Raw genomic sequence first — 15,988 nt, forward strand, 5'->3', positions numbered from 1 at the left:
TCGAGGACACTATCTCTCTCGACGAGGATTTCCGTTGAGAGCTACATTGTGGGGAGTCCGCGCACATCTGTCGGCGGGCGCAGACTTCCAGACCCCGCCTCATCAGGAGATGGTCAAGATGGACGCCTCCCTGGAAGGATGGGGTGTGCACACCGGAAGTCTCCACGCAAGAGGCCTGTGTCTACCGGGGGAGAAGTCGTTGCATATCAACATACTGGAGCTACGGGCAGTGTTTTGGGCCCTCAAGTCTTTCCTTCCGTCCGTCAAGGGCAAGTTGATGTGGGTCTTCACAGACAACACTACCACAATATTCTACATCCGGAAGCAGGGGGGGCACCAGCTCCACAGTGCTCTCCAGAGAGGCGCAGGACCTATGGCACTGGGCCGTTGCCCAGGGGATGTTCCTTGTCCCATTGCATCTGGCAGGAGTGATGAACACCATTGCTGACTCCCCAAGCAGGGAACTGCGCTCTTGCCATGAGTAGGAGCTTCGGCAGGACCAAGTGGATCTTCTGTTCCGTTGATGGGGCAATGCCCAGATCGATATCTTTGCGACGGTAACGAACACCAAGTGCCGGAGATTCGCCAGCAGGTTTGCCGGGGAGCATGGGGGACGCATTCTCATTCCCCTGGGATGCCCTGTTTCTGTATGCGTTCCCTCCATTGCCGTTGCTTCTGCGACTAGTCATTCAACTCAGACGCTCCCGATGCAGGATGATCCTCATCGCACCGGCGTGGCCGAGACAGATATGGTACCCGGACCTTCTGGACTTGTCAGTTTCACCTCCAGTCAAGCTTCCAGTTGCCACAGATCTTCTGAGCAGAGAAGGAGGCGCAATCCTGCACCACGATCCAGGGTTGCTGAACTTGCAGGCCTGGCTCCTGCAGTGCTAGAGTTTGGAGGATACAATATCCCAGAGGACTGCAAGGAGGTGCTTGCCAAGGCCAGGGCTTCATCTACACTGAAATGCTACGGACATAAGTGAAAGAGGTTCTCCGTCTGGTGCCGTGCACAGAAGATTGACCCTCTACGGATTATGGCTCTGCAGGTGCTGCCATATTTGCTATCGCTGGCCAGAGGGGGCTGGCTCATGCCTCCATCAAGGTTCATCTGGTGGCTATCTCCTGCTACACCAGAACTCTGGGACGGTCATCATTATGGTCACACTGCCTGGTCAAGGAGTTAATTAAAGGACTTTTCCATTCATTTCCGCCGCTGAAGGCTCTGCCCCGGCATGGGAGCTCAATGTGGTACTGACTAGGATCATGGGTCCTCCATTCGAGCCTATGCATTCTGCACCACTGATATTTTTGTTGTGGAAAACAGCATTTCTTGTGGACATCTCCTCCGCACAACGAGTGGGAGAGATCCAGGCCCTCTCTTGTAAAGCAACCTACTTGACATTCCACGAGACAAGGGTGGTGCTAGGAACACACCTCTCCTTCATGCCCAAGATGCCATCGGACTTTCATCTAAACGAGCCGTTGGTGTTACATGTATTCTTCCCGACGCCTTTGTCGCCGGCTGAGAGGACTTTCCACTCGCTGGATGTGGCTAGAGAGCTGAAGTTCTACGTGGACCGCACAAAGAGTTTTCGGAAGACATCACAACTGTTCATGAACTTTGGCCCTGTGAACCAAGGGAAGGCCCTATCCAAGGCTTCCATTTCCAGGTGGCTCTCCGGCTGCATCACCCATTGTCACCAGTTGGCAAACCTACGGTTGCCTGGCCATCCGAGAGCCTATTCGACCATAGCGATCGCTGCAACTACAGCGTTCTTGTCTAGTGTACCCCTGCTGGACATCTGCACGGCCGCTACATGGAGGTCGATGCACACCTTAACCAGATTCTACTGCGTCGACCGGGATTCCAAGGAGGAGTCCAGAGTTGGCCAAGCAGTGGTGTGCAACCTGTTTGCTTGAAGATGAGCCTGGTGAGGAGGTAAGAGATGCTTAATGTTGAGATGTTGAGATGCTAAATGTTGAGCCTTGCCACTCCTGTGGGTGTGCATGTGTGTACTGCTATGTATTCTGTTTTCATGAGCATTTGAATCCATGCCAGACACCATGCTGGAGAAGGAACAAGTTACTTACCTGTAACTGTTGTTCTCCAGCATGGGTCTGGCATGGATTCACATGTGGACCAACCTGCCTACCCCTATGCAGCTCTTCTCTTGGTCCTACTGCCACTTTACGTGCTACCAAATCTGAATATGGTTGCCAGAGGAGGGGCTTAGGTAGATGGCCGTCATTGGCTGGGGGCAGTTTGACCCAGAGCCCAGTGATTGGTTGTTAGGAGAAAGACAGTTCAGAAGAGAAACTGAAACTGATTTTTTCTTTACCGAGGATTCCCAGACTGACGACGGGGAATATTCATGAGCATGTGAATCCATGCCAGACCTATGCTGGAGAACAACAGTTACAGGTAAGTAACTTGTTCCTTACCAAGATCTGATAGCCAACTCACAGTTACTTATATGTTTGTCACACTGCAACTAACCGGGATCATGTTACCACATGCCTCACCAAGTAGCCAAGCAGGTGTTGCTTTTTAGGATTTGCCTTTGCCCTTCTTCCCTCTTTCGATATTTGTGAGCCCCATTTTCACATGTAAACTGTCAACTCTTGTTTTTTTCTCTTATATCAGTCGGCTCATTTAATTTGACTAATATTGCTTTGTTTATTTAGGGTAACAGAATGTAAAATCAAATCCAACATTCTAATAAAACATTTTGTGTGTATTTATTCATTTACAGGAGGAACAATGCTCTTATAATCATAAAAGAACGTACAATACATAAGAAATCAGATTTGACAAGAGCATGCCTCCAAAACAGGATGCATCTAATTTACTCACAACACTCATGAAACAATCGGCCCACATACTTCTGGTAACCACGCCCTCCAGGTGAATGATATTAGGGTGGTCGAATTGGGCCATTATGCTTGCTTCACTGAGAAAATCTCTCCTCTGTTTATCCGTGTAGCCACCTTTCAAGGTCTTGATGGCCACAGGGAGTTCTCGCTTCCCAGGTAACTTCAACCGACCGTAGCATACCTCGCCAAATTCTCCTGCAGGGACACCCACAAAGTCAAAGTTAACAGAGACACATTTGGGACAGAGGAGATCAGTACAATTCAGTTTGATGAAAGTCAATGGCAACAATCATGCATCCAGTCTCGCACTAACTGCATTAGGTGATCCGAAATCTGTTGGATTTGAATTACAGATTATTTGTTAGGGCACACGAGTATTGCTCTCACTTGGAATTATAAATACAGTTAAATGTTTGGCCATTTTTTTTTTAGATCATAGTTTCTTTGCAAACTTATGTATATAGTCCATGGACTGGAAACAAGCCAAACACCTCATGTAACTTCAGTTTGCAGAACTTTGGGAGTGAAGTATATATAGGAGAGCTTGTGTGGCTCTTTACGTGAATATTGCTTGCCACACATAAATATGTGACCTACAAGGGTCAACCAAAACATGGTAGAAGAGTCGTGGCTGAAACCACAAAGAACCATGTCATACAGTGATTGAAAGTGAAAAAGATCTATATTATGCAGTATTGGCAATGCATAATGATTACAATACCTATACACCAGGACACAACCCCACTGCCTCATGCCGCCACATTTTGCATTTTTTTGATTTGGCATAATCATCCCCTAAGATTTTGCACCACCCTTCTGCCCCCTCCGATTGAGAAAGTGTCCTGATCTATGTTTATTAATGCCAAAAGTATCTGCCACTGCATTGCCACCATAATAACAAAGTCTAGTATCTCGTTAAAATCCGGCTTAGATGTGAAGCAGTGAGATTAAGGGTCCTTAGGGGAAAACATTCTACAGTCTGTAATTGATCTTCCTGCACCATTCATTGCTTCTTGATGAAGGCCTGGACACAGTTGAGCCATTCCAAGGAAAGTGCTGCAGTGAGAGTTGTGAAACAGGAAAGAGCAGTGTATATGATCATTTGTATTGCTATTCACCACAGAAAGCTGCCTTTTGGGCCTTCAGATAGGGTTACCTTGATTTGCTTCTTACAATGGTTCCCTGCTGTGGATAGCCTGCAGATCATAAATAATGTTATTCCATATTAAAATGTTGCTGTTGCTATCACCTTCAGCTATCCCTCTGCAAATACCTCCCTTCTTGAGCTCTTCGCTCCTCTACCGCTAACTTCCTCAGGGTCAGTCGTTTTCAAAGAAGCGAGCTCGGGGTAGATCGCTGTCTTTGGCAGGGGCCTCCCTCTGGAACAGCCTCCCAGCGACTCTAAAACTTGAGGAGACCATCTCCGGTTCCGGAAGCAACTCAAGACTTTCCTCTTTGCTTCTGCCTTTGCTCCCCCTCTCTCTTGCTGATCTGCATAATCCTGACACTGTGCACCTGGCCACACTCTGTCCCCTGGGCCCAGGTACCTGCTCACCTTGCCACCCTTTCTGCACTGCCTCCTGGCCACCCCTTGCACTGGGGACTATATCTGTACCCATACAGTCCTCAAACCCCCCTTTTTCTTCTTTCATGCACTTATCCAACTCACCCAGTTCTGCTGGCGTAAGCACAGCACTTGCCACGTGTTGGCTGCATTACCCCTATTTATTTTCTCCATTATCTATTTTATTTGTTTTTATTATTTATCTGCTCTCTCCTCTGCTCCACACTTCCCACTCTCCCCCTTCCATGCACTTTTCCCCTTTCCCTTTCCCATGCACTTGCACGTTCTCAATGTCACTGGGCCTAGTAAGATCGTTGTTCTATTGTTCTCCTCTGTTTCCCCTCCCTTGCCATGTCGAGCTCTAAAACACCCTTGTACGAGCGTGTTACAAATAAAATATCATATCATATCATATCATACCCACAAGTGGCTGCTGCCTTCTTCCTCTGAGCAGATGGAAGCATTGGGCCTCATTCCGAGATTGGTGGAAGTCATGGCGCTATTTGCACCATGACTGCCACCAATAACGGGACCTAGTCCGGTGTGGTGCAATGGGGACCTATCGGTCTAGTCTGACCCTGGCAGGACCGGTAAGTCCCCATTGCACCAACCATTCCCATTTGAGCCCCCATACGGCTCAATGGGAATGGGGAAGGCACTATTTACGGGCCTGCTAATGGCAGGCCCGTAATTAGCAGCCTGGTCCCCTAACGGGACCCGTAAGGGACGCGTGGTCCGACCACACGTCCCTAGCGGTTCCCGTTAGGGGACCTCGTAATCGGGCAGTAGGGGATTACCGGCACCGGTCTCCTTACCGGTGCCCGGAATCCCTTACCGCTGGACTCGTAATGAGGCCCATTGTATAGTTGCGCAATAAGACTTCTGTTCTTGTGAAATCTAAGGACTGTCAGGGAATCACGAATCTAGGTGCTAAAATGGTGGGCGTACACTGGCAGACCACGAGCTGCCTTGAACATGTGTGCAGGTATTCAATGCCTCCATTCTACCTGTATTTAAGGGGGTGCCTATGTGGACAGATTGTTCAAGTTTAGCTGGAGGACGAATCTACTGGGCCACACTCATTGCAACAAACATGGTTTAAATCCAGAGCTGGACCCCTTTAGGACCTCACAATGCTGGAGGGTAACTCTGATGCAAAAGCTATTTTCATGGCATTACTCTACAACATGTTATTGCCTTGTTTTTCTCTTTGATTAAAGAATTGTTAGAATCTACGCTGATGTTATGGAAAGATCAGAGGTTCATACTAATTGTTATCTATTTAATAACACACCTGCTCAGCAGCGAGCCACAATGTTAGTTTGGTGACATCACAACTCATTTCAACAATAAAGGTTTCCAGCAAGAATTCTCCTTGATTTTTGCTACTGGCAACATATGTTTTAGACCCCTATTCATGTGACATAGCATTGAGCAGAACTTATAAAGCTGGTATGACTCTAAAAACAACACAATCCGCAAAGCCTGAGTTGTTCCAGAAAATCAAAGCAACCTTTATTTTGATGATTAAGAAAGATAGCGTAATGAGAATGAGAAGAAGGGTTTCATAATTAGTAATGAACAGGGGTGTACCCGCCCAATCTATGATAGTCTAGGCGGAGGGAGAAGCTGAAAAGACGCACTACACCCGCCAGTCAACGTTGAATAGAGCACTGGGTGGCACTGCGTCAGGGAGATCGCTGTGTCAAAAGGCCTTGCATTTGAGAGTATAACTAAGCAAGATTCTGTAGTCGGAAGCAGTAGGAATTAACTGAGGAGTTACTACCACAAAAAACAGGACACATTGGGTCTCATTACACAACTACAGCAACAACCATACGTTTCCATTCCATGGAGTCCCATATGACTCCATGGCATGGGAATTACTGAATCACCAGCACCGTTCATTAACAGTGCCAGTGATTAAGTGAATTCTCTGCCTGTAATGGCCTGAAGTCTCGGCAGGTCAGGCCTGCCAGTAGTTCAATGCCCCTACCGGCAGGCGCAGAGTGAGCCGGCGCGTTACAATGCCGGAGCCTGTAGTACGGGCATTATTTCCGGCATTGTTACCGGACCGGCTCACACGTAATGAGCCCCATTGTCTTGATCTTCCCTTATATTCTTCTGGGTTTGCCATCCACTATCCCGCTTTTATGCGATGGAGTGTGCTCGCGGTTTGTTTTGGGAACTATGTCCATACCATAGGCCGTTTTGATCCAATTGTTCTTCAGTGTAAAACCCCCAAAAAAGAGATACTTCCAAAGTACATTTTCACGAAAACCCAATCTGTGCTCAAAACTCTTACCCAGAAAGATGAGCTATACAATTAAGAGACAAGATGGAAAAAGACACACACGACGAAGGCAAGAGAGCATGAAAGACATCGACATAGAGACATAGAGAGAGAGGGACACACTTGCACTATGAGAGACAGGCCTGTAAAACATACCTGAGCCAATGATTTTTTCGATCTTTATTCTGGATGCTTCTATTTCACGTGCAAACTCATGCACTGCCTGGCAGGGATCCTCGTAGGTGTGTGGGTCCACATAGAACTTTGATTCTGAAAATTTCACCACTTTTATTTCAAGGGTGGAAAAAAGAGTTTTTTTTTTTTACATAAGCGCTTTAGTAAAGTTTAATGATAATTTCACCCACTCAATAAAGCAATTAAAACATAAAAACATTTTATGACAAGCTGGTTTTAAACTGTTCATGGCCCTTGTTTTAAAATATCTCCCCCATGACTGAAAGACTTTTGATGCTGTGTAAAAATAAGTCAACACATCAATTGATTAAAAAATGCATACATTAAAACAAATACATTTTTTTAAAAAATATCCTCAATTTGAACAATGTTAAGTTTTATTAAGTGTCCTTTCTGTTCAAACATAAGATGTGTGTTGTGTGGTCTGAGAGACGTAATGCAAACGGAAGGGTCCGCCCAGTGCACTTCAGTGCCTTCCAGTCCTAGGCCACCCTATAATGCAAAATACACTAAAAAATGGGGAGTTGTTGCACCACATTACTCAGAGTTTTTAAACATGTCTACATAAAGATTTGCCTTACCACACATCACATATCCCATAGGCACAATCACATATCTGCGCAATAGGACACGTATCACTTTAAATCACCTGGCCTTGGCAGCCAGCAACAGCCCAGGGACCACGTCAAAGACCTGAGCGCAGCAAGGGCATTTAATGCGGTCCTTAGCATCATTACCACCTGTAAACCTCCACGACCCAATGGGTTTACAGATAATGGCACTCCAGGTATTTGAACTGTGGTGATAATGTGCTTTTTTAAGGAGTAATGGCTTTGCATTGGACCTCTTACATCGAATTCCCTTAAAATGGTTTACAAAGATGACTGCCACGGACATAGAAACAACGTTCTTCCAAGTCGATTATATATAACACTGGCAGTTGGAGAGTGACGGAGTAAGAGAAGGAGTACATGACGGCGTACACAGGTAAGTGGGAGCCAGAGGGTGGGGTGGGTAGTGGGGCGGGGGGGTGTAGTACGTGTTGGTGGGTGAGGGTGGGGACAAGTGTACAATGGCAGACTGTGGGAAAGGTGCCTAGAATGGGCTTCCACCATACAATAAAGCCTGCGTTTGTGGCCACCTGATTGTCTGGTGCCTTTCCTGCAGATTCACATTAACCATATTGTATCGGTAGTAGATGCATTGACAACTTTTGCAATCCTAGCCTGGTCGTCCATTCCGGGACATTTCCCACCTAATGCATTCTTGGTAGTTTCTTCAGCGTATTGTGAGCAATGCATTTGGACGACTTTCATCACATGTTCATCTGTAGTTCCTCATTCTGCTAAAGAATTACAGGCGCAGACAGCCACTCTTCCAGTACCTAATACATTGCAGTTCGGTAGGGGTTTTGTGTTGAGGAATGGGGACTTGAGGCAGATGTACCCTCTGCTTTCCTTCAGTAAGTAGGTGCATCTCCTCCAATGTGGTCCCTTTGGGAAATGGAATATGATGCAGATGGTTGGAGTCCTTGGAGAAGTGCTGTTCGAAATGTAAAGCACCACTAGTTCCCTTAACAGTAAAGATAACATACAATCGAAACACCACCGTCATATGTCTCACCACATCAGGCAAAGGGCTTAAAATGAGTGCACACCCATCCTGGAACCACCCATCCTGGAACCAGAGTTCCAAAAGCATTGACTGGTCCATGCTGGGCCCACCACTTTTTTATTTGCATTTATAGCAGCTCACAAAGCCCTTGGGCATCTAGGCGCTAGTTACAGTTACAGGGACAGACACATAATACACAACGATATGGCGGTTAAAAGATACATATATGATGCATGGTTAGGTGAGGTACACAACAGTGAGATAATGGACTGAAGAAGAGTATTTAAAGCATGCCCCCGGCTACAGGTTTCATGTTGAGGCGTGGTGAGCTAGCGGGGGCACATCCACGCATCTAGGGGAAGCAAAAGAGCAGTGGGTGGTGGGCGCACTTCGGAAAAGCCTCACCCAGTGAGGCTGGGGGCTACATCAGATTAGTGAATGAATACACTAATGGGACCATTAAGGTGGATCACCGGAAAAAAAGCCTTACCCAGTAGGGCTGGGCGTTAAATCGGATAAGTGAATTAAGGCACAAATTGGATCATTAATTAGGATCATTGGAAAAGCCTCACCCAGTAGGGCTGAGGTTACGTCGGATACATGAATTAAGGCACACAATGGATCATTAATTAGGATCACCAGAAAAGCCTCACCTAGTAGAGCTGAGGGCTACGTCGGGTAAGTGAATTAAGGCACACATTGGATCATTAATTAGGATGACCGGAAAAGTCTCACCCATTGGGCCTGGAGGCTACATTGGTGTAAGAGATGATTTTCAAGAACAGTCATGAAAATGAGCTCATGCGTTAGGGTGTTGGTTATCAAAGGTTTGCAGCCATTCCACTGCATAGAAAGAGGAGATATCAGAGTTAAAGGTACAAATACACAACGAATGTGCAGTGTTTTCTGTGTATTCCAGCATTCAGATATGTGGCAGTAGAAACAGCAATGGAAAGGATGTAAAAAATGTCTTAAAGTTTATGCTGTTTCTTTCACCAACATGAGGCCACATGTACTGAAATCTTTATTCAGGAACAGTCATCGAAGTGTACGAAAAGAAGAAGGGGAATTATGTTGCCTGAAGTATGACCAGGCTCCCCACAAACCCCATTGCCACGCCCCCTCCCACGCGCAATCCAAACCCCCAAACAAACACACCTGCTGTCCAAGGGAAAGTTCAGTGCAGTGCACTGAAGTGCAAGTTTCAACTTCTTCCTACACTTTTATTTTAAAGGTAAACCATCCCAGAATGGTTTCTTTTTAAAATGAAAGTGTAGGAACAGGAAATCTTTGTTTTTATAAAATGTAGAGGAGCACTGCTCCCGCCCATATTGATCACTGTTTAGGAAAGGGAAACATCTGTTTCAAATCCAAGATATTTAAACAGACGCTCTACTGCCTGTGACGAAAGGGAATTATGTGTATTTTAAATAAGTTGCATTGCATTAAATTAGGTAATATCCTCAGCAATGAAATCCAAGTTGGTGGCTAGGGCCTCTTTATGAGGTCGGCTGGTGCGGGAAACCTCTGGTGGGAATGTGTTAGTAATTAATTTACTCCCGCATTCCTGCACTGCCGAGTTACGAGATTGGCAGTCGGGTGGATGAATTACCTGCAGCACAAAGCTGGAGGTGAACCCACCACCCTAGTGCTGTTTTGGGGCAGAATTATCACCAAACTACCACCAAATTCCTAATGAGGCCCTAAATATTTTGCAGTGGTTGTGATTAAGCAGCGTCCACTGTTATATTGTTTTAGTCTGTCCTATGAACCGAACGTCTTCATTAGTGCCTGCTCGCCTAATTTCATACTTAGCGGGGCCATTAACTAACACTACGTTGCATGTGTATATGCTAATATAGTGCCTGCACTACCCTATTTGTGCTGTTACTGTTTCTGAATTTCAGCTTCCACCACTGCTAGTGCATACTGCATTTTGCCGCCGACTATATTAGACACTAGCTAATTTGCCACTTTATTATATTTGTCTAGACCTGCTTGTGTTTCTACAGTTTCCAGGGACTCACCTCCTGCATTCACATACCACTTTGCATTGGCTCCTGGTCATTATCTCCCATATATTGCACATTAGTACTTGTCTCTGGTCCCACCAGCGCAACACGTTCCCGATCACCTGCAGCTTACATATCCGACTTCACACTCCTCCCACTACTTATGATACAGCAAGTACTCATACATCCTGGCTTAACACTGACACCATGGCTGTTGTTAACACATACCTGAATGATCCGGTCCTTTGGCTTCAACATTTCGCTACCAAACCAACAGCGTATTAACCCTGTTCTACCTCCAGTTGAAATCGGAGACTGAGATCCAGAGTCACCCCCATAAAATGGTGCTCAGACCTAATTACTAACAGCAGAGTACCTCCTTATCATCTCATAACTAAGAGTGACTTTGCCCATGCTAAAATATATTCATATCACCCCAGTACTATCATCAGAAACCTAAGATTAAGATTTAGACTGCGTATTAAAAACTCATCTCTTACACCCACTCAAGAGAAGTAAACACTCACTATCTACAGCAATCGCACAAATACTGCCAATAACGTAAGCACTAGCTGTGTTACCAACACATCTGATACTCACCCCTGCACGCAGAATTCTACCTCAAAAAACACCTTGATCAAGGCAGCCTTGGTTAATGCTAGATCCCTCCCAGCCCATGCATTGGACATTGCAGACTTCATAACTACTGAAAAACTCTACCTCCTTGCTGTCATGGAGCAAGGACATCCGTGTCCTTGCTCGTCCATCTATAAAAAAGCCATCTTCCTCGCAAAAAAAGACACCTATAATAAACGTATCACACAAGCTGATTTCAATACTAAAGAATTGTTTAAGATACTTAAAGAACTGGAATCTCCTATTGCCCCCACCGACAAATGTATCACAAATTCTCTATGGTATAGCATCCAGAAGGTGCTCCTTGATAAAATATTGTTGTTGCAAACTAAAATTAACGCCAAAAAATGCAATCAACTCTTAGATCCTGAATCCAAACCAGCCTTGTACAATAGCACCACGCCTGAGTTCTCATGTAAACCATTTAGCTTTTCACCTATATCAACATGGGAAGTGGAAAATATCATCAGGTAGGTTAAACCATCCAATTGTCAAGGAGATTTATGCCCCGCACCTGTTATTAAAGCAGCTGTACTCGACCTCGCTCATTTCATCACTAACATCATCAATGCTTCCTTCAAAACTGGAATTGTACCCGACAACCTAAAGGATGCCTGGGTCATCCCCTTAATCAAAAAACCCACACTTGACCCTGGTAACCCGTCTAACTACAGGCCCATCACAACAGTGCCCTTCTTACTAAAACTACTAGACTGGGTTGCCTACCTGCAAATACAGGCTTATCTCGAAACTAACAATCTTTTAGGACTTAGACATTCAGTCTTCCGACCTAGACACGGTACGGAAACTGCCCTGATTGACCTTATAACACAAATCCAAGACATAAAAGATAGGGTAAACTAGCCCACCTACTATTACTTGACCTCTCAGGAGCTTTTGATTTGGTCAACCACCAAACTCTCTGCCACCACTTGAAAACAGCTGCACACTTCTCTGACTCAGCCACACTTTGCATTGGATCCTTCCTTGCCAATAGAACTATGAGGGTCTTCTCACCAACAGCTTCTGCTGAACCCTCTCCAGTACTTTGTGGGGTCCCACAAGGGTCATGCATTTCCCCTACACTTTACAATGTCTTTACGAAGCCTCTCTTGGACATACTTGATCATCTGGGTGTCACGTATACCAATTACGCTGACAACACCCAAATACTCGTTCCCATCACGGGAGACCACGCAATAGACAATAAAGCTCTTAACGAAATCTATTCAGTAATCCAAGCCTGAATGGCACAACACAGACTCTGCTTAAACTACGAAAAAACAGAGTAGCTAATCCTTGGGACTCACACCAGACTCAACAAGCTTGACCCTGCCTTCAAATCTTTCACTATCGCTGGCAACACTATCAAGGTCTCTAATAACACGAAAACTCTTGGTATCTACCTTGACGCCACCCTATCCTTCACCAGACAAACAAATTCTGTGGTAGCAGCATCAGTATACACTTGCAAACTAATCACTGCATGCATGGCCTTTGTCACGATACCCAACTGTATCACGCGTGCCAGAACCTTAGTTAGTCCACAATTGATTGAGCGCTTTACAAATAAAACAAACACAAATACAAATACAAATTGAGGCTTGAAAAAGTTAAGTAACATTGCCAGATGCACTGATAAACAACTGGGTGTCATCTGTGCATGAACAAAACTGCAAACCAAGAAAATGGGTATTATAAATAAGACTTGAGGATGATCAATTCCCTCAGAATGAAGTTAGGCTTGAATGTCAATCAGAAGAGAATTAGCCTAGACCTTGAATGGCTTATGGATCCCAGGTAACATGGTTTGCTAACAGGCAATATTACTGATGTAATAACATGCAAGCAAAAAAAAAAAAACTACTGTATATCAAAGAGCCTGGCATGTGGTGGGACTTTAACAACGTGCAGAGAAGGATCAATCACTGACCTTTGATCTTTCTTCAGTGAATGGAGAATATTAAACTCTCATGCAGATCAGGTACACAAGCTACTGTTTTACACATTAAATGGATGACAAATTCTGCAAGGGATAAAAGGTTTGCTTATTTTGTGAATTTAGGGTAACAATGCTTCCTCTGTATATAGTTTGGTTCCATGTCATTTCATCATCAGTAAATACTTCGTGATATTTTACTACGAAGTCATCACTTCAAGTTGTTGCTTCAAATAATTTCATTTTTATTTTGGGGGTCTCCCCCATACCCTCTCTTTCCTTTTATTACTACCCCTCCCTAAAACTCTCCCCACCCCTGTTTTACACCTTAACCCTTTACTACCCATATTTGGTGGAATATATGCAAAGTAATTACTTCGTAGTATATTACCACAAAGTAATTATTATCTATGAATGAACGGGATACCATATAGTTCAGGGTACTGAGGAATTAGATGGTTAGCATGGCACATAATTTCTTTGGTCTGATGTGATAATGCACTGTTAGAATCGAAGAGACATTTCTTTGTTGTATGTACAAATGCCTTCCCTTCATGAAGAATCCTTTTCGAAATCTACTCAAAACAACACCGACCAAAAGAAATGCGCCCATCTCTGACATCACTAAAATCCTCTGGAGCTAATTGCATCCATATTGCCATGGAGCCATGCTAATGGTCCTGTTGGTAGAGGAGGTTCCAACTCAAAGCACAATGTGCACTCCCAAGCTTACAGACAATGCAAAAACTGCTGTTATTAGCAATGGCTTTTAAAGCTCTTAAGCTCTAATAGAGAAATATCCTCTAAGGAATGTATTACCGGGAAGACACATTTAATTGGTAGCTCCTGACATGCAATCATTTTTAAGGATTTGTTTTCTTAGAAATAATGCATCTGTATTTCTAACGATTGGATCTGCAGAAAAATGCAGCCTCCACCATAGCGACCACTAAATGTGCACACCTTATCATGAAGAGGCTAATGATAGGATCTTGGCATAACACATTTGTAGAGGGTAGACAATCCCCAGCATACATCGCAGGTGTTAGGCCCACCTGGGCCATAGTGCATATTTCATGGTTTCCCCTCATGTATTGCATAATACAAGCACTTTATGCCTGTGGTGTGCAAACATTAATTTAAGGGACCATCTCCTACTAGGTGACGTAATACTGTTCATATGCGCATAAGCACAAGATGACATAATGGCATATCATCAGACTTTGCACATACATGAATATACCACAAAGGAGACGGGGGAGATGTTCTACATTCATATGATGATGCCTTACAATACACTCAATTTTGGACCAGATACTATATAGCAGGGCTCATGGCTGGTAAAGAGGCATCATTGAGAAATTGAGTCATATAGTGCTTCATAGGGCTACTGCAATGGATCTACTAAATCAGGAGATCTTTGACAGGTAGCGATAGATACAGAACCCACTATTCTGAAAAACCAGAGACTCCATCAGTCAGAACTACCACGAGACCTATTGAGACATGATACAGATAACCACCACTCTGTCACTGCCATGGAATTGCAACAAGGAACTCTGCAGTAGACCGGCGTTGTGCCACACATACAAGGCACCTATGATTATTTGAGTGACCATAAGGAGTGAAATAACTCTTGACTGACTTCCTAGCTACTCTTAGTGTATGTACTACAATGGGCACGCTGTTGCCAGAAACCCCCCAACAAAGTCTATGGAGGGCACTAGTAAGTCGCAGAAACATCTATCCAAAACAAAAATAAACAAAAAACGTGCATGCAGATTGAAGGGGCAGTAGGATCAAGAGTAGATATGTTAAAACACCAGTTGGTCTGGCAGGTTGGGTGCTGGCTGCTGAGATCAGTGTGAGATCTGCACGTCGCAGGTTCGAATTCTGGAAGGTCAACTCAGGCTTTCATCCTTCCGAAGTATATAAATGATTACCAATTTCGGTTGGGTGACATTGTATGCATATATGTTCTATGTAAAATGCTTAGGCATAAGCGCTATATAAATAACAGTTCATTATCATTAGTTAAGGCCAGCACTGAATGTTACACTTCTACCGTTTCTTCTTTCATTAGTATGATACTGGAGGTAAGCGAGTTACTGATAATGCTATAGGGATCTCTATGAAATTTGCAAAAAAAAAGGTCTGGCAGACCCCCAGCTGAGTTGTCAGTCCAGAAAAAGTAGACATCCCTCAATCATAAGGCAATGTACTTTGTTGGCCGAGGACCAACCGCCTCATGTGTTTAGTATTAGAAATATATAGCCATAAGCTTGACTAAAGTGCAGCCATTTTAAGGTGGCTGAAATCGACATTTTGTTTTCTCTAACGTTTGCCTTTTGCTTTCTGTTAAAACTGCTTTGCTGAAAAATTATTCTGCTCCACTCGTGCATAATGCAAGGCTGCGAGAGACATGTTGAAACATAACGCAGCAACCCAGACAGAAATGCCCGGTCTCCTCCCTCACAAATCCTTGGAAGTAAGCAGCAAGGCATTCTAATCAATACGCAGGTGCCAGCTAGTCTTGTTAATACAGTAGAAATGTTAGAAGTGAACATTAAATGGCTTGAATTATGCTCTTCTTTGCAGCACCCCTTTCCTGAGCCCTGTAGAGCCCTGGAGAGCAGGTTGACCCCCAGAACACGAATAGAAACTAGGAGATAGCAAAGCCTGGAATGTGTCTCTCCCCTGCACACAGCTTGCTTGTAAAAACAGAAGCATTGTGTTCTTTAAAACAAAGAGGTGTGTCTGTAGGCCCCCGAAATTGCAAACTGTTGCTAAATGAATGTTTGAAGGTGTCATACTCATCACCATTGTCAAATCATCGTACCCAATTCAGAGGAAATGTA

General features: G+C 44.5%; 1 protein-coding gene across 1 annotated transcript in view; it reads right to left on the reverse strand.

The window, feature by feature from the left end:
* EPHA8 (EPH receptor A8) overlaps nt 1–15,988 on the reverse strand; it is a 1,837,897-nt gene that overhangs the window by 154,147 nt on the left and 1,667,762 nt on the right. The window contains exons 10-11 of the mRNA XM_069610879.1: nt 6,891–7,019; nt 2,887–3,072 (exon numbers count right to left, since the gene is read on the reverse strand). Coding sequence (XP_069466980.1) covers nt 2,887–3,072; nt 6,891–7,019 — 315 coding nt within the window. The remainder of the gene's footprint in view (nt 1–2,886; nt 3,073–6,890; nt 7,020–15,988) is intronic.

Source organism: Ambystoma mexicanum, chromosome 8, assembly GCF_040938575.1.
Source record: "Ambystoma mexicanum isolate Mex_15411 chromosome 8, UKY_AmexF1_1, whole genome shotgun sequence".
NCBI lineage: Eukaryota > Metazoa > Chordata > Amphibia > Caudata > Ambystomatidae > Ambystoma > Ambystoma mexicanum.